The sequence below is a fragment of the Lemur catta genome, chromosome 1 (genome assembly GCF_020740605.2).
Source record: "Lemur catta isolate mLemCat1 chromosome 1, mLemCat1.pri, whole genome shotgun sequence".
Classification (NCBI taxonomy): Eukaryota; Metazoa; Chordata; class Mammalia; order Primates; family Lemuridae; genus Lemur; species Lemur catta.
The window spans coordinates 38,396,204-38,420,232 of record NC_059128.1 but is presented as its reverse complement, the minus strand read 5'-3'; the positions used below and the strand labels follow the sequence as shown (position 1 = coordinate 38,420,232).

The 24,029-nt window shown below is 34.6% G+C and overlaps 1 protein-coding gene across 1 annotated transcript in view; it reads left to right on the top strand.

Moving 5' to 3' along the window:
• ARID4A (AT-rich interaction domain 4A) overlaps positions 1 to 24,029 on the top strand; it is a 67,722-nt gene that overhangs the window by 24,146 nt on the left and 19,547 nt on the right. The window contains exons 10-17 of the mRNA XM_045566519.1: positions 356 to 432; positions 828 to 994; positions 14,052 to 14,124; positions 14,950 to 15,044; positions 15,219 to 15,316; positions 16,177 to 16,408; positions 19,678 to 19,928; positions 22,766 to 22,963. Coding sequence (XP_045422475.1) covers positions 356 to 432; positions 828 to 994; positions 14,052 to 14,124; positions 14,950 to 15,044; positions 15,219 to 15,316; positions 16,177 to 16,408; positions 19,678 to 19,928; positions 22,766 to 22,963 — 1,191 coding nt within the window. The remainder of the gene's footprint in view (positions 1 to 355; positions 433 to 827; positions 995 to 14,051; positions 14,125 to 14,949; positions 15,045 to 15,218; positions 15,317 to 16,176; positions 16,409 to 19,677; positions 19,929 to 22,765; positions 22,964 to 24,029) is intronic.

Sequence of the window (24,029 nt, the reverse complement as noted above, 5' to 3'; positions counted from 1 at the left end):
AATAAATAGTAAACATTAAAACAGATATCTACAAATGTTGAAAACATGCTAATATAATTAACCCTTAGTCTCTGTAGGAGAGTTGTATAGATTGAAATATTGCGAATTTGAGGCTCTCAAATTAGTATACTTTGAATATGTAAAACTGGAGAATAAAGATACTAGCTTTGCCTGTATTACCTCTTACCCTTTATTAAAGATTAAGGTGTACATGGTCCTAGACTTTTAAAACATTTTATAGGCAAAATTTTGATTTTGAGGTTTATATTTTCTATATGTTAACATAGACTATTTAAGTGATAAGTTTTATTTAATACGTGGTTTCACTCCCCTTTATTCTTCTCTCTGTAATTAGTTACTCTATAGCAAGGAAGGACATTAAGGAAGTAGACATTCTTAATCTACCAGAAGCTGAGCTCTCCACTAAACCAGGTAAAATAAAGATGAATCAGTCCATTATTTCATGATGTGGCTTTACATGGAAAATAGTGAATAAAGCAAGACTAAATATTCTCTGTTGCTGTTTTAGCTGTTCAGAGTTAATATCCACTCTTATTTGATGATTTTTTTAATGTCCAATAAAGCATTTGATTTGTAATTTTTAGATAAGTTTAACTTTTCATATTTTACCATTATGATTACTCACAGTATTCCTTACAGTAATAACAAAACATTTCTATAATATTATAACTTATGGAATATATTCAAGCTTACTATATCATTTTATAAGTGACAGCTAAATTCTTCGGACTCTGAATGTCATGCTTGTCCTGTTATTCTATGCTGCTAACTCCGTAACAACTGCTGAAGTATATTTTCACTCTTAGGGCTTCAGAAAGCAAGTATCTTCTTAAGAACTAGAGTCGTTCCTGATAATTGGAAAATGGATATAAGTGAAATCCTTGAATCATCTAGTAGTGATGATGAAGGTGGCCCGACTGAAGAAAATGATGAAGAGAAGGAAAAGGAGGCCAAAAAGGCAGAAGAAGAGGTGGTAGGTGTAATTTCATGTTTGTAACAAAAACATTGTAATACTCTTTAGTAAGAATAATACCTTCATATGTTTTTCCCTCTGTTTAGATTCTGTTGTTTCTGTCCATTTCTAGCACAACTGAATTTGGGGGTTGAAGAAGCTTTTTGGCTCATAGCTTAGTATATAAATCAGAACTAATTTTGAGTAAGAGGTTACAAAGAAGTACTTTTCAGGTTAATTAATCAACAGGTGCAAACTGTTTTTTTAAGGATCTTTTCCAAACAACCAAGAAGGAAAGAAATGTAATTTTTAAGTATTTTATGTGTGTTAATTCATTTAAAACTGTTATCTTATGAAGTAACTGTTATTATCCTACCCTAAAGGTGAGAAAAGTGAGGTTCAGAAAGGTAAAGTAATTTTCCCAAGGTGGCACAACTAAAATGTGGAAAATAGGGATTTGAACCCAGGTCTGATCTGTAAAAATCATAGAAAAGATTTAGATTGTGTGTTATAAGTGCTAATGGTTGTCTCTGTAATATTGCCATATCATTTAAAATATGCATATAATTGTAGGAAATCATCCATGAAAGTATCGCATGATTACTTACATGAATATTGTTGTCTATCTATTCAGCAGTGTTTAGTCAGATGGGATAAACTGTCCAGTGTATTTTTGGTTGTTATGGGGTAAAGGGGCTTAGGGGCAAGACAAAGAGAATGAATTTACTGCAAAGGGGGACCTATTTGAGCATGAAAAATATTTGGAAGAAATGTGGGATGCTTGTTTCTCTTTTACATACACAAATAAGAATTTATGAAACAAAATGCATATACTTTTATGTGATGAAGGGCATACGCTATTTCTTCCCTTTTACTTCCACTGCAGTATTTGGTTTTTTTACACTCTGAAATCAGAATGGCGGTTCATACTTACAGGCTGCCTACAGAGTTGCCATAGTAACGTGCTGTTGGTTTTAAGTGAGCATGCTCGGAAAGACAGGAAGGTTTAGCAGAGGCTTGGCAGGTTGCCAATGGAGGTCTGCCAGATGCTTTGAAATGGGCTGTCTTTCTTTTCCTTTCATGTAATGTCTGATTTTTATGTGGAAGAGAATGTAAGTAGTGCTGTATAACCCTGCGGATGCTATGCCCTAAGAGGGAAAGCAAATATTTGCAAGTCAGACTGAAAAATGTCCAGACCCTGTACTGATTAAGTAGAAGGGGAATCTAACCATTTTGCATTTGAAAGGAAATGCAGCATATAGGTAAGATTTTTTTCTCTTTTTGTATATTTAGTTACGATTTTGCTTGCCAAAAATGGAGTTAAATAAGAATTTTAGATACTGATGATGTTGCTGATACGGTAGGACTCATAACCAAGCGTAATTGTTTCTTGTATAAAAGACAGTAGGAGTCTATTTTTAGAATATCAATGGTTGAAGGCTATTTTTCTGAAACATAAGATAGATTTTGACATGAAAATGATAATGAGACAGTTTGGTTAAATTCAAGATTTAAAGTCTGAATATTAAATGTGATTTTTGTATTTTATCTGTATTTATTTATGCATTATATGTTTTCAGGGTAAATAGGCCACATTTTCAGGGTGTGAACTATTGCAGTCTGTGGTTTAGCTTTTGTTTTTTTAATTAACATCAGTTAGGATCTTATATTGCTCAATATTGAACAAAGATTGGTCTCTTTATTTTTGCTAATACTTTTAATTGGTATCCCTTCCAGAATGCATTTTCCCTGCCCCCCCCATCCTCTACAAAAACCCCCTGACATTTGAAGCAAAGAGGGTAAAAAGAGCTTTATAGAAAGTTGCAGAGGGTGTCTGTGAAGTAGTAAATTGTAAATAGTGCTCTTATTACAATGACTAATTTCATAAATATTGTAATGTTTTATTCAAGCTGTGAATAAACATTAGTAAAAAAGAATGAAGAGCAGAGGCAAAGCTCTGTTACCTATTGTTTGCAGGTAATAGTAGAGAAATATTAAAAGGTAAGGGCACCTATAAGGATAGCATCTTCTTAAAATGTGTTAATTTAATTATGAGCCTATTAAAATTAAGTGAATCAGGATGCTTTTCATCTGCTGAAAATAACAGCAAAATTACACAATTTAGGTACTGATTTATATGAATATTACTTTAAATTATTTTTCAGATGGTCAATTTCATAGCATATACTTTATTGAATTACTTGATATAAACTAACTCTTTTCCCTTGCCAGACAGGTAGATTTTCTTGGTGAAATTTTGGTTGCTTTAGAGAAAAATCAGCTGCATTTCTTGTTCTTAGGTTTAAGATTTAGTTGCTGAATCATTCTAACTTGTGTTGAACAGTAATTTTTGAAAATGTAATGTACTGATAAACTGAAGAGCACTTTATACATAAAAAAGGGGAAAAATGAGTATGGTATAAAACGAATAAAAATCTGGTAAGCCACGGCCTACCTGGCTTAGTCATTATGGGCCTTTACCACATAAGTGAGACTAAGCTGTTGTATTACATTACAGATTATGCATAGTCTTTCCAAAATGTAATGATGGTGTGCTTTTCATGAAGATTTAATGTTGCTTTATATTGATCAAAAAATCTTTTAAAACATTCTGTAAACCACTATAACAATATTGTAGTCTGTCATTTGGTGTTTGAAGTATAGCAAGCAAATTTTATGCAGTAGAATCATACAAGTGTTAGATACTTCTGCAGATACTTCTGCAGTGTTAATGCAATGGACAGTGGACATTGTGTTTATATTTGATGCTTTGGGCACCCTAACATAGTCTTCATAAGGAGATTTGAGATTCTGTGGCTTTACCATCGAGGACCATCTTTTTTACTTAATATTTTGAATTCCTAAGCATTGGTAGTTCAGGATTCTAGTACAAGAAATGTATCTCATACTGTTACTATGTGGGAAAAGATTTGAGGATCTGAGAGAAAGTAGGTCTTATCTATATTGATGACTTTAAATTTCAACTCATTGATAATTATGCTGGGGAAAAAAAGGCCCTGGAGAATATTTTTGTTGATATTACTTAAGTGTTTTTTTGTTAAGAAAATATTATAGTAGAAAAGATTTTACTGAATTTTTTTTTCACTTTTGAATTTGATTGAAAAGTCCATGTAAACATAAGTAATGATAACAACTACTCATTTTTTCCTGACTTGTGTTTACTTTGGATAAATACAGGAGAGTTTTCTAGGGGTGAAATAAATGGATGGTTGATTATAAGACTATCAAGGGGAATGTGACTAGTCTTAGCTTTTTTAATCCTTTGGCTTGTTATGAGTAGGCTTATGTGTTGGGCCCTTTCAAAAATATCTTATAGTTTCATTTTTAGTAATGAAAATTAGAATTTAGTGAATTTTTCTAAGAACTGCTCTTTTTAGTGTAGAAGTATTGACAGCCATTTCTCTAATCTTGTGAATTTTCTGTGGATCACTGCTACATTTAAGTAAGATTACATTTCACTACTGTAATAATCATAAGTATTTGAGTTTTTTATTCATGGAAATATGAATATTACTTTTGTTTAAATCACATATTATTTGTGCCTATTAACTTATGCCTTTTTGTAAATTGATTGTAAAGGCATTTGTTAGTGATTATTGAAGATCACTTTGGTAAAATTTAAAGAAAATTTTAAATGTAATGTTAATATTTCAGGAATATTGAATAATTCTACTTGCCAGTTGAGTGTCTCTAAGCAGATCCTAAAAAGCCAACCTTTAATGAATAATTGAGACTTTAGTTTGCAATCAAATAAAATAACTGACTTGCTAAAGTCTTAAAGTTTAGCCAATTAAACAAGAAAACAAAAATGCCCTAATGTGTATAGCAAAATCTTTCTTCACAATAAGACCCTGGCTAATTTATGGTCATCTAATCAGATTAATGAGGATTACACATTTGTACACAAAAATGTAGTTATATTTTTATGTAGGTAATACTTTTCATATCAACGCATTTTATAGTTGTGGTGATATGATAGGGTTGATTGATACTAAAAACTTGGATGTGATAGCATCTAAACCACATCTTGATTGAACTGTATGTACCTTTTCAAGTGGGGGAAAAATTACTAGGCTCAGTTAACTCTGATGCAATACAAGAGTCACGTAATCATTTATTTTAGGTAGGCTACCATTAAATTATATTCTGAAATTATAAAACAGTGTCTTACCATGAATATATTATATCTTATATGAGGCCTAAAATTTTCTGTAAGTGTACAACAGGAAAGAATGGAACCACTATAAATTTTATGATTACCAAATTTCACTGGGTTTTAACATAATCAGTCGATTCCCAATTTCTGTAATCAAATTGTTATCTCCTCTATTAAACCAACAACCGTACCGCATTCCATTCCAACTTCAGAAAGAAACCGGGAGTTTCAGATGGAATCCTGCTCTAAACCCTACCTGCCTGCTCACTTTCCCTCCAAGCATAATTGATAAGGTGTTGTCCTCCTCTGTAAGATGAGTCCCTCAGTTCATGCTCTGGATCTCATTCTCTTCTTGCTTTTAGGAATCATAGACTGTCAACGCTCTCTTTTCTTTCTGCATCTTTAACCTATTTCTTTCCATTGTATCCTTCCCATCAGCTTTTAAAAACATACTTACATCTCTCCCAGACTTCTGACAACCCCTTCATAATCCCTCCACCAATCTTCTGACAACCTCTGTACTTTCTCTTCCAGATACTACGTTCTTTCTTCACGCTCTTGGCCAGATTGCTCAGTTATATACACTGCTCCTCACCTCACATTCATACTTTTTTTTTTTTTTTTTGAGATAGAGTCTCGCTCTGTTACCCAGGCTAGAGTGCTGTGGTATTAGCCTCGCTCACAGCAACTTCAAACTCCTGGGTGTGATCCTGCCGCCTCGGCCTCACATTCATTCTTAATTCACTGTAGTGTGTCTTATCCTCCCACAACTCAAACAACTTTACTATGGTCACCAGTGACTCCAACAGACTTTTGTACTAAATCAAACAAATTTTTGTCCTGATCTTACTTGACTACTTAGTAGCATTCAGTACATCTGATATACCTAATTTCTTAAAACACTTAACATCCATGACATAACTTTTTTTTCTGGTTTACTTCCTAACTAAATGATATAATGACTGCATATCTATATGTTCATCAAAGATCTCTTCTTAGCTCAAGACATTATATCAAACTGCCAATGGGGATTTCTTTTTAACTCGTGAGTACTCAAACTCAGTATGTGGAAGACAGCACTCATTCTCTTCAAACCTATTCTTTTCCTGATTGTCACTAATTCATTTCAATAGAAGCACCATTCTACCCAGTTGTCCAAGCCAGATATGTGGAAGTTACCTTGATTCTTCCTTCTCTTCCTCCTCCCATTTCAGTCACTGAGTCCTTTCTCTTGTACCTACTTGAATAGTTCTCAAATGTGCCTATTTCTGTTAGTTTCTACTCTTTGTCAACCTTGATTCAAGCCACTGTTCTCTTTTATCTAGACTAAGGCAGTAGCAACCTCACTGTTCTTCCTCTAATCTATTTTCTGTAGTGGATCTAAAGTAGATTTCTTTTTCAAATGAAAAAAATATATATGTGATTCCTTCAGGAATAAAATAATTTTAGGGCATGAAAGAGATTATAGTTTTTATTCTTTTGCATTGAAGTATTTCTAAAACATATTGCATAATGCCGTCCCTTTCTCAAAGTGGTATACTGAACATTATTCAACATCATATTTACTTCATTTAATTACTGTATTGTAATACAACACTGTCATGGCTATCAAGCCTTATACTAAATGATGTATGCCTGTGAAGATTGTGAACTTTTCTCTCAGTTTCCTTTCTTCTGCAATCTGTAGTGTCAACTGTCAGTTTTTTACATGTAACTTTCTCGACAGTTCTTCAGAATTCTACTTGGGGCTGGGCTTATTAATAGCCTAGGGAATCATTTTGACCTGAGTTACCAGACTTAATACTGGTTTTGTTTTTCATTTAAAGTTAAGCTTTTTTTTTTTCTTTTTTAGTTACAGGATAAGTCTGAGTTATCACTTAATGTTAAACTTGAAGTTTAAGTTTTTAAGTTTTCTTTTTAAATTTAAGTCTTTATTTGCAATTTCACTAAGTGTTGTGACGACAAAATACATCCAGTTTACCATAGCATACATCATCAGTAAGATGTACGTTTTATTCTACCACTGTTAAAATATTTACCTTTTGTAGGAGATAGAGACAAGTAACAATGACCACACCAAATAATTTTCTCAGTTTATTCTTGGAGACTGGGTGGTTTTTAAAGTGAGACTTTACTTAATCCTCACATTTTATTAAGATATTTATATAAAAAATATATATATATTTACAACATCTTCCACCACCTCTGTTTTTCATAAGTGAAGAAATTTAAGATATTTGTATAAAAAATATATATATATTTACAACATCTTCCACCACCTCTGTTTTTCATAAGTGAAGAAACTGAGATTTAAAGAGGTTACAGAAGGTTTCACGAGCTTTTAAGAAAATTTTCTCTCCTTCTCTAGGTTGTAAGGTCTATGAAAGTAGAGGATGTCAGGTTTTTGCTTTTTTCTTTTCCCACCAGTATAAATACCTACCTACCAGCTAGCAATACAGAGCTTAGCTTATATTAAACCTTCATTAAATAGTTTCTGAATAAGTGAATGAATGTGGACTGTGCAATTATCCTAGCAAATTACCAGTTGAAACAGGTGCTAAGAGATTTATTTTAAGGTTCTAAAAAGTTCACTTTGGGAGGAAGCACAGGATAAGCATCTAACTTCTCTTCTTAATATCTCTTTTGTCAGGTAGTGCACTCTATAGGCAATCTTATTTTCTTACATAATTTTGTAAGTTTATAAATGAATTCTATTTGGCTTAAGCCAGTTTGGGATAGTTTTGTGTTGCTTGCAGTAAGAGGTCTTGACTGATAATACTCCTCCTTTGTATTTTACCCCACTTATTTCACGTGTCTTTTCCCCTCCAATGTATTCTCCATAAACATCTTTCTAAACCATAGATGGTTCCTGCTGGAAACCCTTTAGTGGCTTTCAGCACCTATAGGATAAATTCTAGGTTTTTTATCACAGGCCTTCAGAAGTCTGGCCCTTTATGATTTGACCCATGCTCACCTTTTTATTCTGCCTTCCACTATTCTTCTGCAATATGAAACTTCTTATAGCTCCCCTGCTGCCACTTAGATATTGTTCAGAAGCTGTTTGTTGAGTTGTCAAGTATATTATGTTGGATATCGCCTTTGTGTTGCCCATGCCCTTTATCAGTATTAAATATAACAGGAAAAATAAAATGAAAGTTTAAAAAAACTCGGGAAATGGATAAATGATAAAAAACAGCTGGTATTTAAAAAACCTAACAGATGTCTATGTAGGAAAAAAGAGGGCTCTACTTGAATTAAAGTGAGTGATACACGTTCAATGCATTAACCTTAGTAAGTTATTCTGGTATTTATTTCACATTTTTAAAAAATTAGTGAGGCTGTTTAATACATTTCAAAGTTTAAAATTTTATACAAAAGAGTATAAGCAGCTACTGGTTTTGCTGCTTCCCTCCTGTTAGTCCTCCAGCCCAGAGGTGCCCTGAAAACTCACTTCTGATGTACTTCTTGCAGTGCTTAGTTCTCCAGGGGTGGGGCTTTCTTAACACTGTCTTGTTAACACTTCTTCCTCATTTGGGATCTGCCTGCTTGAGAGGGCTCCTCCCGCTGGCTCCAAGCTGAGCCTCTTTTTTGGGATTGTGGCATGGAGGAGGGGAGATCAAGGGATTGTAATTACTGAGGAGTGGGGAGGACTTATGATGAAGTTTCAGAGATGGGGTGAGAAGAGGAGGCAATGAAGAGGACCAGAAGAGGGGTTACAGATAGCATGATGAAGGGGGAACAAAGCTGCTTATGTCCAAAGTAATATTATTTCACAAAAATCCTAACATTTTGTTGTTGGAAAGTTAGTGTGGTATACTAGAGTAACAAAAAAGGGGAGAAAAAAAAGGAGGTGTGTTGTATAATCATTAAAACTTCTAAAGGATTCCCATAGGGGGTTTCAAAAGCTTAGATACCCATCAACAAACAATATGTACCGTCACATACAATATATACAGCACAGGGAAACCAAAAAGATTAAGTTTAGTTACAACCTTCCCCACTCTCAAAAATGTCAGTTTTGGGGGCTCCAGTCTGTTATGTGCTTAGAAGCTATCCCAGCTCACTCACAGAACTGTGTACAAGTTACATGGGTCTCTGAGGGGCTTTGTGTAAAGTGCATCATATTTTATTGGCATTTATTTTGACAATTTTGATACTTTCTGTATACCTTCCTAATTTTATTGGAAAGTAACATTGCTAGCTAAGAAAGTTAATTCAGCAAAAAGGAAGTATTATTAAAAAAATAAATTATATTTACCTCCCATCCAATACAGTGGTAGAAAGTCTGTTCTTCACTAGAATTTATGCCATTTCTGAGTGCATAATCATTCATTTTCAGATTAATGTATTTGGGAGAGAAAGGGAAAATGTGAATGCCAGCAAGTAATTGTGCCACAACCACCTGTGTCTTAAGAACATCCTCAGCCATTCTTATTTTTTCTCCCTTTTCTCTGACTCCTATTTTTATTTATATTATTATCATTAATGTTAACCCTGAAATTCAACTAATGTGAAACTAAGGAACACCCTCTCCTTGATTCTTTCACACAGATGTCGTTTTCATTCACATAAAAGAGTGTCTAAAGTAAATATTAGTCCTTAGTGATAAAATTTTAAGTAAAATAAGTATATCCCAAACCTACAGAACTTACTGAGCATTTACATGTGTTAAAATTTTGAGTCTACAAACATGAATAATACTTAAATAACAACAAAAAAACCCCCTCAGCATTAACTTTTCTCTCTGCCTCTCTCTTTCTCTCTTCCTCCCTCCCCCCACCTTCTCTCTATCTTTCCCCCTACCTTCTCTTTCCCTCTCCTCTTTTTCCTCCCCTCCTCTTCAGGGGGAAGAGGGTGATCTTTCTATCCTTAGTAGCAAGACTAATTCAGGCATTCATTCTCCTCCTTGTGGACTCTTATAATAGCTCCCTTTTCCCTCCCAATCCATCAAACCCGTTCTTGGCTGAGAACTTTTTAAAACACAAATATGATCTAATTCCTCTTCAGCTTTCTCAAACCTCACACCTACTCACAATGTCAAGTTCTTACTCTTTAGTGTATCATTACAAAGACCTTTCCTAATCCCAGCCTGCCTTTGCCAGTCTCATGCTTATGCTATTTGCTTTCTAGCTTCAGGGCTGTCTACTTTGTACATTTTGAAGCGTTCCCTAATATTATTATTGCCGTTTCATCTCTAGCAAAACCATTCATTCCCTCATTTGCTCATGTATTCTTTTGTATATTTTACACTCATCACATTGTGTTACATTGGCTTGTTTTACCTTTCTACACCCCCTGCCAGACTCAGAGCAGCAAAAATAGAAGGTACTATGCGTTCTCATTTTAATCCACAGTGCTTTTGCACATCTCTGACTCATGGTAACCATCAATAAATGTTTGAACTTAATTTGAAGACATAGTGCTTGAAGTCAGAAAATTTACAATCTAGTAGTGTGGATAGATACACAACTGCCTATAATACAAGGTATAGTATATACTCATTCTAACTAAAATTGGGAACTTCTTAAAATTATGATCATATACGTGCCTCTTCTATATCATTAAGCTCCTTCTCTGCTCTGGCATTTTACTGGATGCATAGTTACTTTTTACATGCTTGATTAAATGAAGGGAAGAAGGCTCCTCAGCACAATCTAGTGGACCCTTAACCTCCCATCCTTACAACACTCTACCGTTCTAAAACCCTTGAGAAATGCAACAGCTTCTGTCTCAACCAGGAGAGAGATGCTATAGCTATGAAAATGCCACAAACAGAGAAAGCAAACCCTGATAGCAAATACAAGCCCCATACCAAAGTCATAAAGACACATTATTCTAATTGGAGACATTTCCTGGCATATGCAATTTTACTCCAAGGTGTTAAGGACTACCCACACAAGTAACTTCAGAAACACAGTTGTGAAAAATTGCTTATTGAGTGCGTTGCGCACCGTCTGGGGAATGGTCATGCTTGAAGGTGCTGACTCGGGGAGGTGGGAGGTGGGGGGAGGGGATGAAGGTATGACTGCATGGTGAATGCCAGGCGCACTGTCTGGAGAATGGACACGCCTGAGGCTCTGACTCAGGGGGATGGGCGGGACACGGACAATGTATATAACCTGAGCTTTTGTACCCCCATGAAGAGCTGAAATTAAAAAAAAAAAAAAATTGTTTATTGTAAGAGATGAAGCCATTTTAATTTTTATAAAAACAATCAGATAAATTTAGGACTTTGTTATGGTCTCATATTTATTCATTTATTTTGGGTGGAAAATAAATTTGTTATCTTATTTTTACACTTTTTACTGCACCAAAACTTACAATTTTATGGCCATGGTTTCTTATGGAACCTAAAACACTCTTGGTCATCAACTCACTTTTAAATAAAATGCTTTAAACCAATTTTATTCATAAAAATATATTCTTAATCATTAAGAATTTATCAAATGTTTGGTACAACCTTAACACGTGCCTAATTTTTAATTGATGGGTTGATTTTGTTCACTTGCTTTTAGGGGCAACTTTAATTTTAAATCAGTGCCTTTTTAAAGAATTGCTTTTACATATATTGGATACAACAGTCTTACCTGAATTCCGTAAGATAATAAATACTGGAATGAGATTTTAATCTGAAGAGAGAATATTGTGATTATGCGGCACAGGCAAAGCATAGAGCTAGTCTGGCATAAACAGTTTTTGGTTTCATTTTTTTTTCCCCACACTAGATGTCCTCAAAGTTAATAAGTGAAATGATTCCTGGGCTATTGGATTACTTTTTTTCTTGAGTTAACTCATTGGCAGTTAACCTTATAAAATCAAGATTTTTTAATTCACATGGGGAAAAAACTGCCATTTCTTGATTTGAGCATTAAATAATGAACCCTTTAACTTTATAGTGATTATTAACTTTTAAATTGCTGACTTTTGAGGCTTAGAACTTTGACTTAAGTTTCTTTATGTTTCCTAAAACCGAAAGTATTTCAGTGTTATAAATCACTCTGAATGAATGTACTGAAAGATAAGAAAAAAATAATTTAATATAAGATCTTACTCCCTTTCTCTTGATTGCCTCATGGGTTTTAAATTATATATTTTAATCAACTACTTGTTCATTGGTCCTGGCTATATTGTTAGCTATTAGATAACATAGTTTTAAAGTGACTGTGGACACTGAAAGCTAAATATTTATTGCTTGAGAGTTTGAATGTACTTGGTTTTGAAAAGACAAAAAATCTGAATTCTTCTTTTAGAACATAGAAAAATAATACTCTAAACTTAAGTTATGATCATTTATATGGAAGAAATGTATCAGTGTTTTGTTTCTCCATAGTATTGCTAAAATTTTAAGTAAAAATTTTCCCAAATGTTAGTTATAAGTAGTCTATCAGAAAAGAAAATATTTTACGATCTGTAATCCATTTGTTTGACTAGAGCCCAGACCTTGACAGTATAGGAAGAGATCACATTTGGTTTATATAATTAATCAAAAGGAACACTTAAACAGGAATTTTAGGAATAATTGTTTTTACTGGAATGTGTCTTCTCCTTTTTTTTTTTGAGAGACAGGGTGTCAGTCACCCAAGCTGGAGTGCAGTGGCTGGATCCTAGCTCACTACAGCCTTGAATTCCTGGGCTAAAGAGATCCTACCACCTAGGCCTCCCAAGTAGCCGCAACTACAGGCACACACCACTGTGCCTACGTATTTTTTTTATTTTTTGTATGGATGGGGTCTTGCTGTGTTGCTCAGGTTGGTCTCAAACTGCTGGCCTCAGGCAATCCTCTCGCCTTGACCTCTGAAAACACTGGAGCCACCATGTCTGGCCAAGTCTTTCTTTTTTTTTTGAAAGAGCTAAATTTGTAATTAGTATCTAGTTTCCTTCACTAAGAAATAATTCTCATTGTCTTAATTTCAGGGGTTGCAAAGTGAACCACAGGGGCCATACAAGAATGCCAAATGAGAAAAACAGGCTATTATGAGACAAGATGGATTGATGGGGTCTGGGGAAAGTAGAATTTATATGACTCACTTAAATACATTTAAATTTCTTTAAAACATTGTGCTATCTAAACAAAAAACCTTTCCCACTGTGACTTTGCAACTCCTGGTTTATATTCATTCAACAATAACAAAAACCTTAATGTTTGTATATGAATTATTTTTATATAATAAATACATATACCATTATTGTATTCATCTACCAATATATTTGTATAGTCCACATAGTTTTTTGGGTTATTTTTGTTTTTGACACAGAGTCTCATTCTGTTGCCCCAGGTAGAGTTCAGTGGTGTCATTGTAGCTCACTACAACCTCAAACTCCTGGGCTAAGCAGTCCTCCTGCCTCAGCTTCCCAAGTACCTGGTACTACAGTTGCATACCACAACACCCAGCTGTTACAATTTTTCTATGTTTAGTAGAGACCAGGTCTCCCTCTTGCTCAGGCTGGTCTCAAATTCCTGAACTCAAGCAATCCTCCTGCCTCGACCTCCCTGAGTGCTAGGATTATAGGTGTGACCCACCTTGCCCAGCCTGGCCACATAATTTTTTGATGGGTTTTTTTAAAAAATACCAAATGAGGTAAAAACTTGACACTACCACTCCTTTCCTCAATCTTTTCCTCATGGCTAATTTTAGTCCTTATGGTGATACTCCAAGGGCAGGTTTAGAGTGATAAATGGGGTGGAGGCAGACATTATATATCTTCACAGTTGCATTAAATCAGCTGTACCAAAATATGATTTAACATCTGGCATTGTAGGATTTTGAGAAAATTCAAATGTTCCAGCTTCATTAAAATTTTATCACCTTACATTGGGTTCACAAAAGCAAAAAATAAAGGAAGTCATGTATCTCTTCCTGTTGACTGTGCTATATACATTTATATATTTTACCTTTACAGCCGGAGGAAGAACTTGATCCTGAAGAGAGGGACAACTTCCTCCAACAGCTTTATAAGTTTATGGAAGACAGAGGTATTTTCATGTTCATTATTTAAACGTAGTCATTTCTTTTAAAGTTTACATTCAAAGTACATGCATTGTTTTTGTTAATATCATAGTGTACATAGTTTTGAATTTTAATTAAAGCCTAAGAATCAGTTATACCTGATGATAGTTAAAATATTTGGAATAAAAACAAACTATTAATACCTATTTTGAGTAGAAATAATATGCATACCATTAATTACTAATGCTATATTTATAGCAAGTAAATATAGCCCAATCCTTGTTCTCAACAATTAAACAATAGGAGATCAGTCCCTATTTGAAATGGTACAGGTAGAAGAAATAGAACCGTTATAAATTATATCATACTGCTTGACATTCATTATTCCTAGAAAATCCTCAGATAAATTAGTTCTAGACATTCTTTGGCCTTCAGAAATCATCCTTCAGATTATTGCTAACAGTCTTAACAATTTGCATTAAAGCAGTAAAAATGAAACCAAAGCCTAAAACTTCCCCTTTCCGTTGTGTTTGTTCAAGCCCAAGCTTCTTCAACCAGCAGGATTGTTGGCCACACCTTGCAGTCCCAAGGTTTAATTTAGTTTTACCCAATTCATTGGCAGGTAGAGAGGTGACTTTATTAGCTATAGAAATACAACTCCTGGAATCTAAATATTTCCACAAAGCTTTATATGGAATATAGAAAATATTTTGGTGTGTTGTCTTACATAACTTAGATTCTTTAAGTATGTGCCTCTAATGAAATTTCGGAAATTAGAAACTGATAACTTTGTTTTCAGATTAGTATTTTTCAGTTGAATAAACCTTTTACTATGCTCTTATTTTATAAAGGTACCCCAATCAACAAACCACCTGTTTTGGGCTATAAAGATCTCAATCTCTTCAAACTCTTCAGACTGGTTTATCATCAGGGCGGATGTGACAATGTAAGTGTAACATCACTCTTTGAAATATGTAGTGATGTGATGAAAAGTTAAATCATCTAATATTGCATTATTATATGCACTTCAGGTAATAAGCACATTTTCTTAATGAACATAGAGTATTAGTGTAAAATTATTTCCCTTTGCAAATGTTAACACAAAAACTTAATTTTCCAGATTGATAGTGGTGCTGTATGGAAGCAAATTTATATGGACCTTGGCATTCCTATTTTGAATTCAGCTGCTTCCTACAATGTAAAAACTGCTTATAGAAAGTAAGTAGTATAGTTTATTCATCAAAGAATTCATATTTAGAGGAAATATTTTCCATTTAATTTGTTAACAGTTAAACAAGAGTGCATCAAACAAGGAACATTAACGTTAGGGAAAATGTATAAAAAGTTTAGGTTAATAGCTACTTGTGATTGAAAGTATTTCAGTACATCAAATCTGCTTTACTTCATTTCTCACATTGTCCTGATTTCCTTTCCAAAATCAGGGATGCAGGTAGTGTCTATAGTCTGAAATTATTGTACATGTTATAGAACTGTATCTTTGGGGTGGAGAACTTTGTGTCAGAACTACAATAGCTATATTCAGTCATCACAAGCTTAGATTTCTCAGGAAGGCGTTTTATTTCATGATCAGTATTTCTGTTTATAATTCTGTCTAAAACACCAAGAAATTAGTAACATAGAAAAAGTACTTTGGCTGGGCGCAGTGGCTCACACCTATAATCCTAGCACTTTGGGAGGCCGAAGCTGGAGGATCGATTGAGGCCAGGAGTTAGAAACCAGCCTAAGCAACATAGTGAGACCCTGCCTCTAGAAGAAACAGAAAAATAAGCCAGGTATTGTGGTGTGCACCCGTAGTCCCAGCTTCTCAGTAGGCTGAAGGAGGAGGATCACTTGAGTCCTGGAGTTGGAGGTTGCAGCAAGTTGTGATGACACTGCTGTACTCTGGTTCTGCCAACAGAGCAGACTATCTCAACAAAAAAAAAAAAAAAAAAAAAAAATTTTTTTTTTTTTTTAAAGTGACTTGACTTTTACTTTTAAAAAGAATATGTTTAATAACATAATATTCAAGTTAAATGCAAAGACTATAAGATTTCTTAAATGAAATATTATTTGTTTAGGTATCTCTATGGTTTTGAAGAGTACTGCCGTTCTGCAAATATTCAATTCAGAACTATTCACCACCATGAACCAAAAGTAAAAGAGGAAAAAAAAGACTTAGAAGAATCAATGGAAGAGGCCCTAAAAGCAGATCAAGAAATGCCTTTAATAGAAGTGAAGAGTGAACCTGAGGAAAATATTGATTCAAACAGTGAAAGTGAAAGAGAAGAGATAGAATTAAAATCTCCGAGGGTGAGTACTTAATACTAGTTTTACCTGGTTTATTTTGAGCATTATTTAAATTTTTTATTATAGACATTTTCAGATATATACAAAAGTACTACAGTAAACCTAGTTTATTTTCCAGTATTTAATTTTACTTCAGCTAGACTAGCTGGCTGCTTTTTAAAACATATTTTGTACATTATTTCTTCTACCTTAAAACTTTTCTTTTTTTTTTTTTTTTTTTTGAGACAGAGTCTCACTTTGTTGCCCGGGCTAGAGTGAGTGCCGTGGCGTCAGCCTAGCTCACAGCAACCTCAAACTCCTGGGCTTAAGCAATCCTACTGCCTCAGCCTCCCAAGTAGCTGGGACTACAGGCATGCGCCACTATGCCCGGCTCATTTTTTCTATATATATATTTTAGTTGGCTAGATAATTTCTTTCTGTTTTTTAGTAGAGACGGGGTCTCGCTCTTGCTCAGGCTGGTCTCGAACTCCTGAGCTCAAGCAATCCACCCGCCTTGGCCTCCCAGAGTGCTAGGATTACAGGCGTGAGCCACCGCGCCGGGCCCTACCTGAAAACTTTTCCTCCTCTTTTGTAGTTATGTTTGATCACGTTCTAATGTGAGTTCAGGCTCATATATTCCCTTCCTTCAAGTCTTGCTGAAGTGTCACCTCATTGAAACCTATGCTAGTCACCGTTATCTAAAATTACAACCTACCTCTTCTCTTTGGCACTCTCAATCCCTCTAATGTTGCTGTTACCCATAATTATTTATTATGTTTATTATTTATTATCTATTTTGTCCCACTCTACGCTAGAATCACATTCCACGAGAGTAGGAATTAATGTTTATTTTGTTCATTGACAGCTCCCAGGCATCTAGGATAGTGTGTGGCACATAGTAAAGGTTTATTAAGTAGGTCTTGAATGAATGAATCTCTTCTTTATAATATCTGTGCCCTCAGCCAGATAGTATCTTGTTTTTCTCTGTGACTTTATAACACACTTTACAGCTCTAGTCATTTGTACACGGGTTTTGTCTTCCAATTCTACTCTTCGACGCCATTAATATATAAAGAATTGTTATCTACCATTCTGATCAGTGTCCAGATGTCTACATAGTAGGATTTATCAAATTTTAGGAGGAAAAAGAAATTTACCACACTATCGAAGAAGTTTAATTACTATTGTATGTCTTATTTTTCAGTGAAATCATATTTAGTGAAAGAGAAGGTGAAATTACTTTTCTCTTTTGATTCAGAAATCATTTTTTTAAACTATTAATTCTAAGTATTATCTAGTAAATGGAATCTTCTAGTGAATGTCATGAAATATCCAAATTGGTTTTTTCACTTTTTTTAATTTTATTTTTTAAATTGTGGTAAAATGCACATAACATAAAATTTACCATCTTAACTTTTTTTTTCTTAGAGATAGGGTCATATTCTATTACCCAGACTGGAGTACAGTGGCGGGATCATAATCCTCTACAGCCTCAAACTCCTAGGCTCAAGTGATCTTTCTGCCTTAGCCTTTTGAGTACCTGGGACTACAGGTGTGTTCCACCATACCCAGCTAAATTTTTTTTTTTAAGAGATAGGGTCTCGCTATGTTGCCCAGGCTGCTCTCAAACTCCTGGCCTAAAGCAATCCTCCTGCCTTGGACTCCCCAAAGTGCTGGGATTACAGGCATGAGCCACCACTCCTGGCCTCCATCTTAATTTTAAGTGTACAGTTCATTGGCATTAAGTACAATCACATTGTTGCATAACTGTCACCACCATCCAGCTGCAGAAATTTTTTACCTTTCAAAACTGAATTTCTGTATTTATTAAATAATAACTCCCATTCCTCCCTCCTCTAACCCCTAGCAACCACCATTCTACTTTCTGTATCTATGAACCTGATACTCTAGATAGCTCATATAAGTGGAACCCTACAGTATTTGTCCTCTGTGACAAGCTTATTTCACTAAGCATAATGTCTTCAAGGTTCAGCCATGTTGTAGCATCTGTCAGAATTTCCTTCCTTTTTAAAGGTGAATAATATTCCATTGTATGTATTGTGGAAACACTTTCTTATCATTACCTAAAGACCTTCCTGTCCTATATAATGTAGTGTAGTGTACTCTATAGTATGGATGAACCATACATTTACCTTCCCCAAGATTTTCTCCAGTTTTTTACTATTGTAAAAAATAATACATATGCTTGTAAAGATATCCTCCTTATTCATCTGAATATATAAGCCAGACTTCTAAAAATGGAATTTCTGGAACAAAAGCATACAGATCTAAATTTTTATAGATAATAATAGTTTTCATTCATTTACCTACAGATATTTAAAGAGCACCTGCTATGTGCCAGGCACCTTCTAGATCTAAGGATACAGAAGTGAATAATACAAAGTCCCTGCTGTCATGGAACTTGCATTCTAGTGCTTTATGACAGAAATAAATTAGTACACATAGTAACAAGGGAAAATATTGGTTTACTGAGCTATTAATTGTATTCTATTGCTCCCTAAGTTGTTGGCTCTTTTTTATCCTTGCTTTATTCGAAGAAGAGGGGGAATTCTGCCAGTGTATAGAGGTTGACTTGAAGGAGAATCTGGGAGATAGTGAAATGGCTCACCAGTTTCATGGTCAGCTGAGCATGCAGGAGGCTAGGTAGAAGCTGCTGGAGGTAAAACAAGTTACTGCTGGCTCAGTGAGCTCTCCAGATATTCAAAGAAATCTGCTCACTTTTTGCCATTGATCCAATTCAAGCCTTTTAAAATGTAGTCACAAATAAATACAGTGATAATGTAAATTTTGTCTTAGTAAACAGTAGAATTAGAGACTACAGAGCTATTAAAGAGGCTATTATTTAGGGGATTTATGTATTATTATTGTTGCTAACTTTTATCATTTGCATTTAGATAATTTATTTATAATTTTTATTGTGGTCAAGGAATATTAAAATTGAGATAAGATAATGTAGAGAACAAAGGAGAAAATTTTTATTTCTTTTTTCTTTTTTTTTTCTTTTCCCTCTGCCAGTCTGAAGGAAGAAAATTTTTATTTCTTATGTAATGTATAGCTAAAGATCATAGTAGGCCTAGATATAATTAAGTAATTTACATTGGTTATTCTTTTACTTTCAACAGGAAAAATACCTGTAAGTTGGTTTTCAGGGTCATGTCTCAAGCCATAGAGTAGACTAGTCATTTCTGTGAAGGTTAGGGAAAAGATATCTTTTCCTGCTTTTTCCCCCTTTGTAGTGAGAGCCGTTTTAAAGCTTTTTTGCACTCTACTAGGGACGAAGGAGAATCGCTCGAGATGCAAATTCTATTAAAAAGGAAATTGAAGAAGAGAAAATAGAAGACAAATTAAAAGATAATGATACAGAAAATAAGGATGTAGACGATGACTATGAAACTGCAGAGAAAAAAGAAAATGAGCTACTACTGGGGAAAAAAAATACACCAAAGCAAAAAGAGAAGAAAATTAAAAAGCAGGAGGATTCTGACAAAGACTCAGATGAAGAGGAAGAGAAAAACCAAGAGAGGTACATTATCTTATGTTTGTTCTCCAGAAGCACCTGTCTGGGGTACAACAGCGCTTTGCTCCTTAGAGATTCAGGTTTGAGGGAATGTTTTCTTATTGGGACTTCCGTTCCTCTTGTCTAATGAAGGTGAGACACATTGTGAAGATGATGTGTATCGCCTTTCGGAATTGGAGAATATACTGGTCGCACCATTTTAATAGCACTTGTGCCCTAAACAGTGGCCTCAAAGAAGGCTGCGCCACCCAGTCAAAAGAAAGGTCCTGCAGTTGACAGCAGGGAAGGGAGCTGGAGAAAAATGGAGGAAGTGGACAAGAGGAAACAGCGACAGCAAAAATTCCATTTTAAAAAAGGTACAATGTGGGAAAGCTAACAAACACATGGGTGCACAGTACTAGCAGATGTTTCTGTGTGTTAGCTTTAAGACATTTTTCTTTTTCAAGCTATTGTCTTAGAATAAGTGGCATGCACCCCTGATTCTAGTTTGGAAAATACATTCTTGCCCCACATCACACCAATAAATTTCAGCTTTTTAAATGTCCATCTTGTTTGCTGTTGAGTGAAAACTGTATTTTTTTTCCCATGTATTAGACATGTATAGACTGAATTGACTTAAAAATAGCTTAAGATTAGGCAGTCCAGCTAGATCAAGGTAATGTCTGACCATGTTATTTCATTGACCATTTCTGTAAGTGTTGTCAGATTTACTAATTTTTAAATTCTACTTAAATATGATTTTTAAATGAGCAACAACAGCATAACACACTTACTTACAAGCTTTCCTCCATAGTAGTTATTTTTCAATTATTATATTATGTGATGCTGAATTTTCTAGAAATTTGAGTTGTATTAAGCCATATTTGGGAAAAGTAGCCTGCTACTGAGAGAATAAATATTTGGAAAAATAGGAGAATGGAATAGGTAAATTGACTCAATACAGATAGGTACAGGAGCTATCACAATTACATGTCAACTAGGTTACATGAATAAAAGAAGCTTCTGTAATGAAATATATTCAGGATTAGGAAAAGTGGGAGGAAATAATTGAAGTTGAGTATAATGATATGAGTACAGTATTTTAAATATTTGGACAAAAAATTTAAGCAAAGGTGAGCCACTTAAAAAGTAGGACCTAATTATACATTGAAATTTTATGAAAAATAAGTATAAAAATATGTATATATGTTGCCCAGGTGACAGAATGAGACTCTGTCTCAAAAAACAAAACAAAACATGGTTACTAAGGTAAATAGCCCTTGTTCATTATCTTGCCCACCAAAAAAAACTAGTCTTGGTAGTTTTTTTACATATACATGCATCTAAGTATATAAATAATATGTGATTTAAAAAGATTTCATAATTGGTATGTAAATGGACAAAGATATATTTTAGAGAAACTTTCACAGACATGAATATGAAGAACAATATTCTATTAAATAAAAACTGAATATACAGACATTAAACAAGTCTGTATTCTCATTATATAGCAGGAATCGTGGAAACGGGGAGACTTTTTATCTGTAGAGATTTGTTTTAAGTAGTTTTTCTCATAGTGTTTTGAAATTACCTCATCAATCTGTGTTATTGGAAGGTATCCTGGGAGAGAAAACATTCCCACTGCAAATGGGCTGTCGAAGCTGCTTCATGTTAGGTGCCCTAGGGGCCACCAAAATAATGCCTTATATTTATTAAAGAGCACAATACCTCCTCTTAAGCTTTTAAAACTCATGTGATATTAGAATGATCTTTGATGCAATTCTCTTCTGAATCTTGCAGGGTTAAGACAGAATGTTTTATCATAAAAATATTGATTATATTGTTGGACCTCCCTGAGTGAATCTCCTTTATACCTAACTATCATTAGAAAGAAAAGCTAATGGGAAATGAGTAAACAGAAGTCAACACCAAATATGCAAACTTTGTTCTCCTGGTGCTATCCTGCAGTGTCAACAAGTGACCTAATATGCAAATATCTATTGTTTCTTTGTTAGGGCTGGGAAACCTCAAAAATACAAACTAGTTTAAAAGACATGGTTACTCGCCAGGCACAGTGGCTCATGCCTATAATCCTAGCACTTTGGGAGGCCAAGGTGGGAGGATCACTTGAGGTCAGGAGTTCGAGACCAGCCTGAGCAAGAGTGAGACTCCATCTCTACAAAAAACAGAAAAATTGGCCAGGCATGGTGGCACATTCCTATAGTCCTAGCTTCTGGGAAGGTTGAAGCAGAAGGGTCACTGGAGCCCAGGAGTTAGAGGTTGCAAGGAGCTATGATGACACCACTGCACTCTAGCCCAGGTGTCAGAGTCAGACCCTGTTTCAAAAAAAAAGACATGGTTACTAAGGTAAATAGCCCTTGTTCATTATCTTACCCACCACCAAAAACTAGTCTTGCTACTAATCTGAATTGAGCAGGAGCAGTAATGTAGATTTAAGATAATTCAGTTGTAGGAAGTTACAAAATGTGCTTAGATCATTTTCACTTAGAAGGTGACACTTAAATATGAATCTTAAAGACTTTTTCAGAGAATATTTCTCTTATTTTGTTTTATCAAAAGTGATTTATTTGATTCCACATCATCATTAACTGTGATTATTGATTGGCCTTTAAGAAGTATGGATTTACTTTTGGTACAGTGCACCTTTACACAATAAATTCCTTAGTGAGTAGGCCATAAAAGATCTTCTCCTTCTCCTCCTTCTTCTCCTCCTCCACTGACATGTTATTAAGGTAATATTTAGGTTGTGAATATTCTAGTGACACCTTGGATTCTTTTAGCGTATATTATTTTGTTCTCCATTAAGTTATTAGTAGCATTATCAATGTTATAACTTACTACAGGGAAGAAACTGAAAGCAAATGTGACTCTGAAGGGGAGGAAGATGAGGAAGACATGGAACCCTGCCTAACAGGAACCAAAGTGAAAGTAAAATATGGACGAGGAAAAACGCAGAAAATTTATGAAGCTAGTATTAAAAGCACTGAAATTGATGATGGAGAAGTTTTGTACTTGGTACATTACTATGGATGGAATGTCAGGTAAGCAAGAAAATATTTTCCTACTATTGAAATTTTTTCAGTGGCTAAAAAAGATCAATTCAATGTTGTGAAGAACTAAAGCAAATAATGGTATAGGTTTGCAAGGTATACTTTGATTCTGAATTTTCCGATACTTTGACATTCCCACTGTTTTACTAGCTATGTCAATGCTTCCGGTCAGAGACTACCAGGATCACACCTATAGTTTGAACAAATTAGGTTTATTACTCATTTACAAAAAGGGAGAATCCACAGCATGGGAAACCACAGGGCAACTCAGTAACAGGGTGGTGTTAGATGGATCAGTGAAAGCTCAGGGCACCACCTTTGGGAACGCTAGCCCAGGATTCTGTGGAAACATTGCATAAACATGGACAGGGAACCAGGCCTGCAGCTTCCAACTGGGCAAATGTTTGTTTATTTGTTTCATTAATCAGAAATTAAGCCTATGACAAGTATTATAATAATTCTAAGTTGGTTAATTAATAAAAAAGACAAATTTGAGCTTGTGTTTGATTTTGAGGAGGGCATAAAGGAGTAGACTTTGCTCTATATTGGATGCTGTCAGGAAGCTGGGGTAATTCTATGATTGGTTTTCTTTTCTCTTTTTTTAAATAAGAAAACTACAGGCCAATATTTCTCATAAACATGGATGTAAAAATTATAAAAGGAGTAAAGATTAGACCAAGGTTAACACTATAATTGGCCAAAAAAAAAAAATCCCCAAAATAGCAGCTGCTCATATTAGGGAAATTTGGATGTTTGGTCATTTTTGTGGTTTGGACAATGTTCCTGTTTTTTCTGTATTCAGACATGATTAGGGAGTGGTCTTTTGTTTTGATCTGTCACGGTCACGGAATAGACTTGTCTGATGTTGCTGTTCTGTGAAATTGTTCACATTCAACAGGACAACATGGCCTAGTTGAGAGTGCCAGACCAGCTCAGAGTAACACCAGCTGATGGTTCCAGGCCAATTCCTGAATGTTTGAGGATGCTTTTTTTTCCTTTAGAAAGTCTTTTACATTTAATGTTTTTGGTTGCCCTGTATTTATTGGGAGCTAGATTG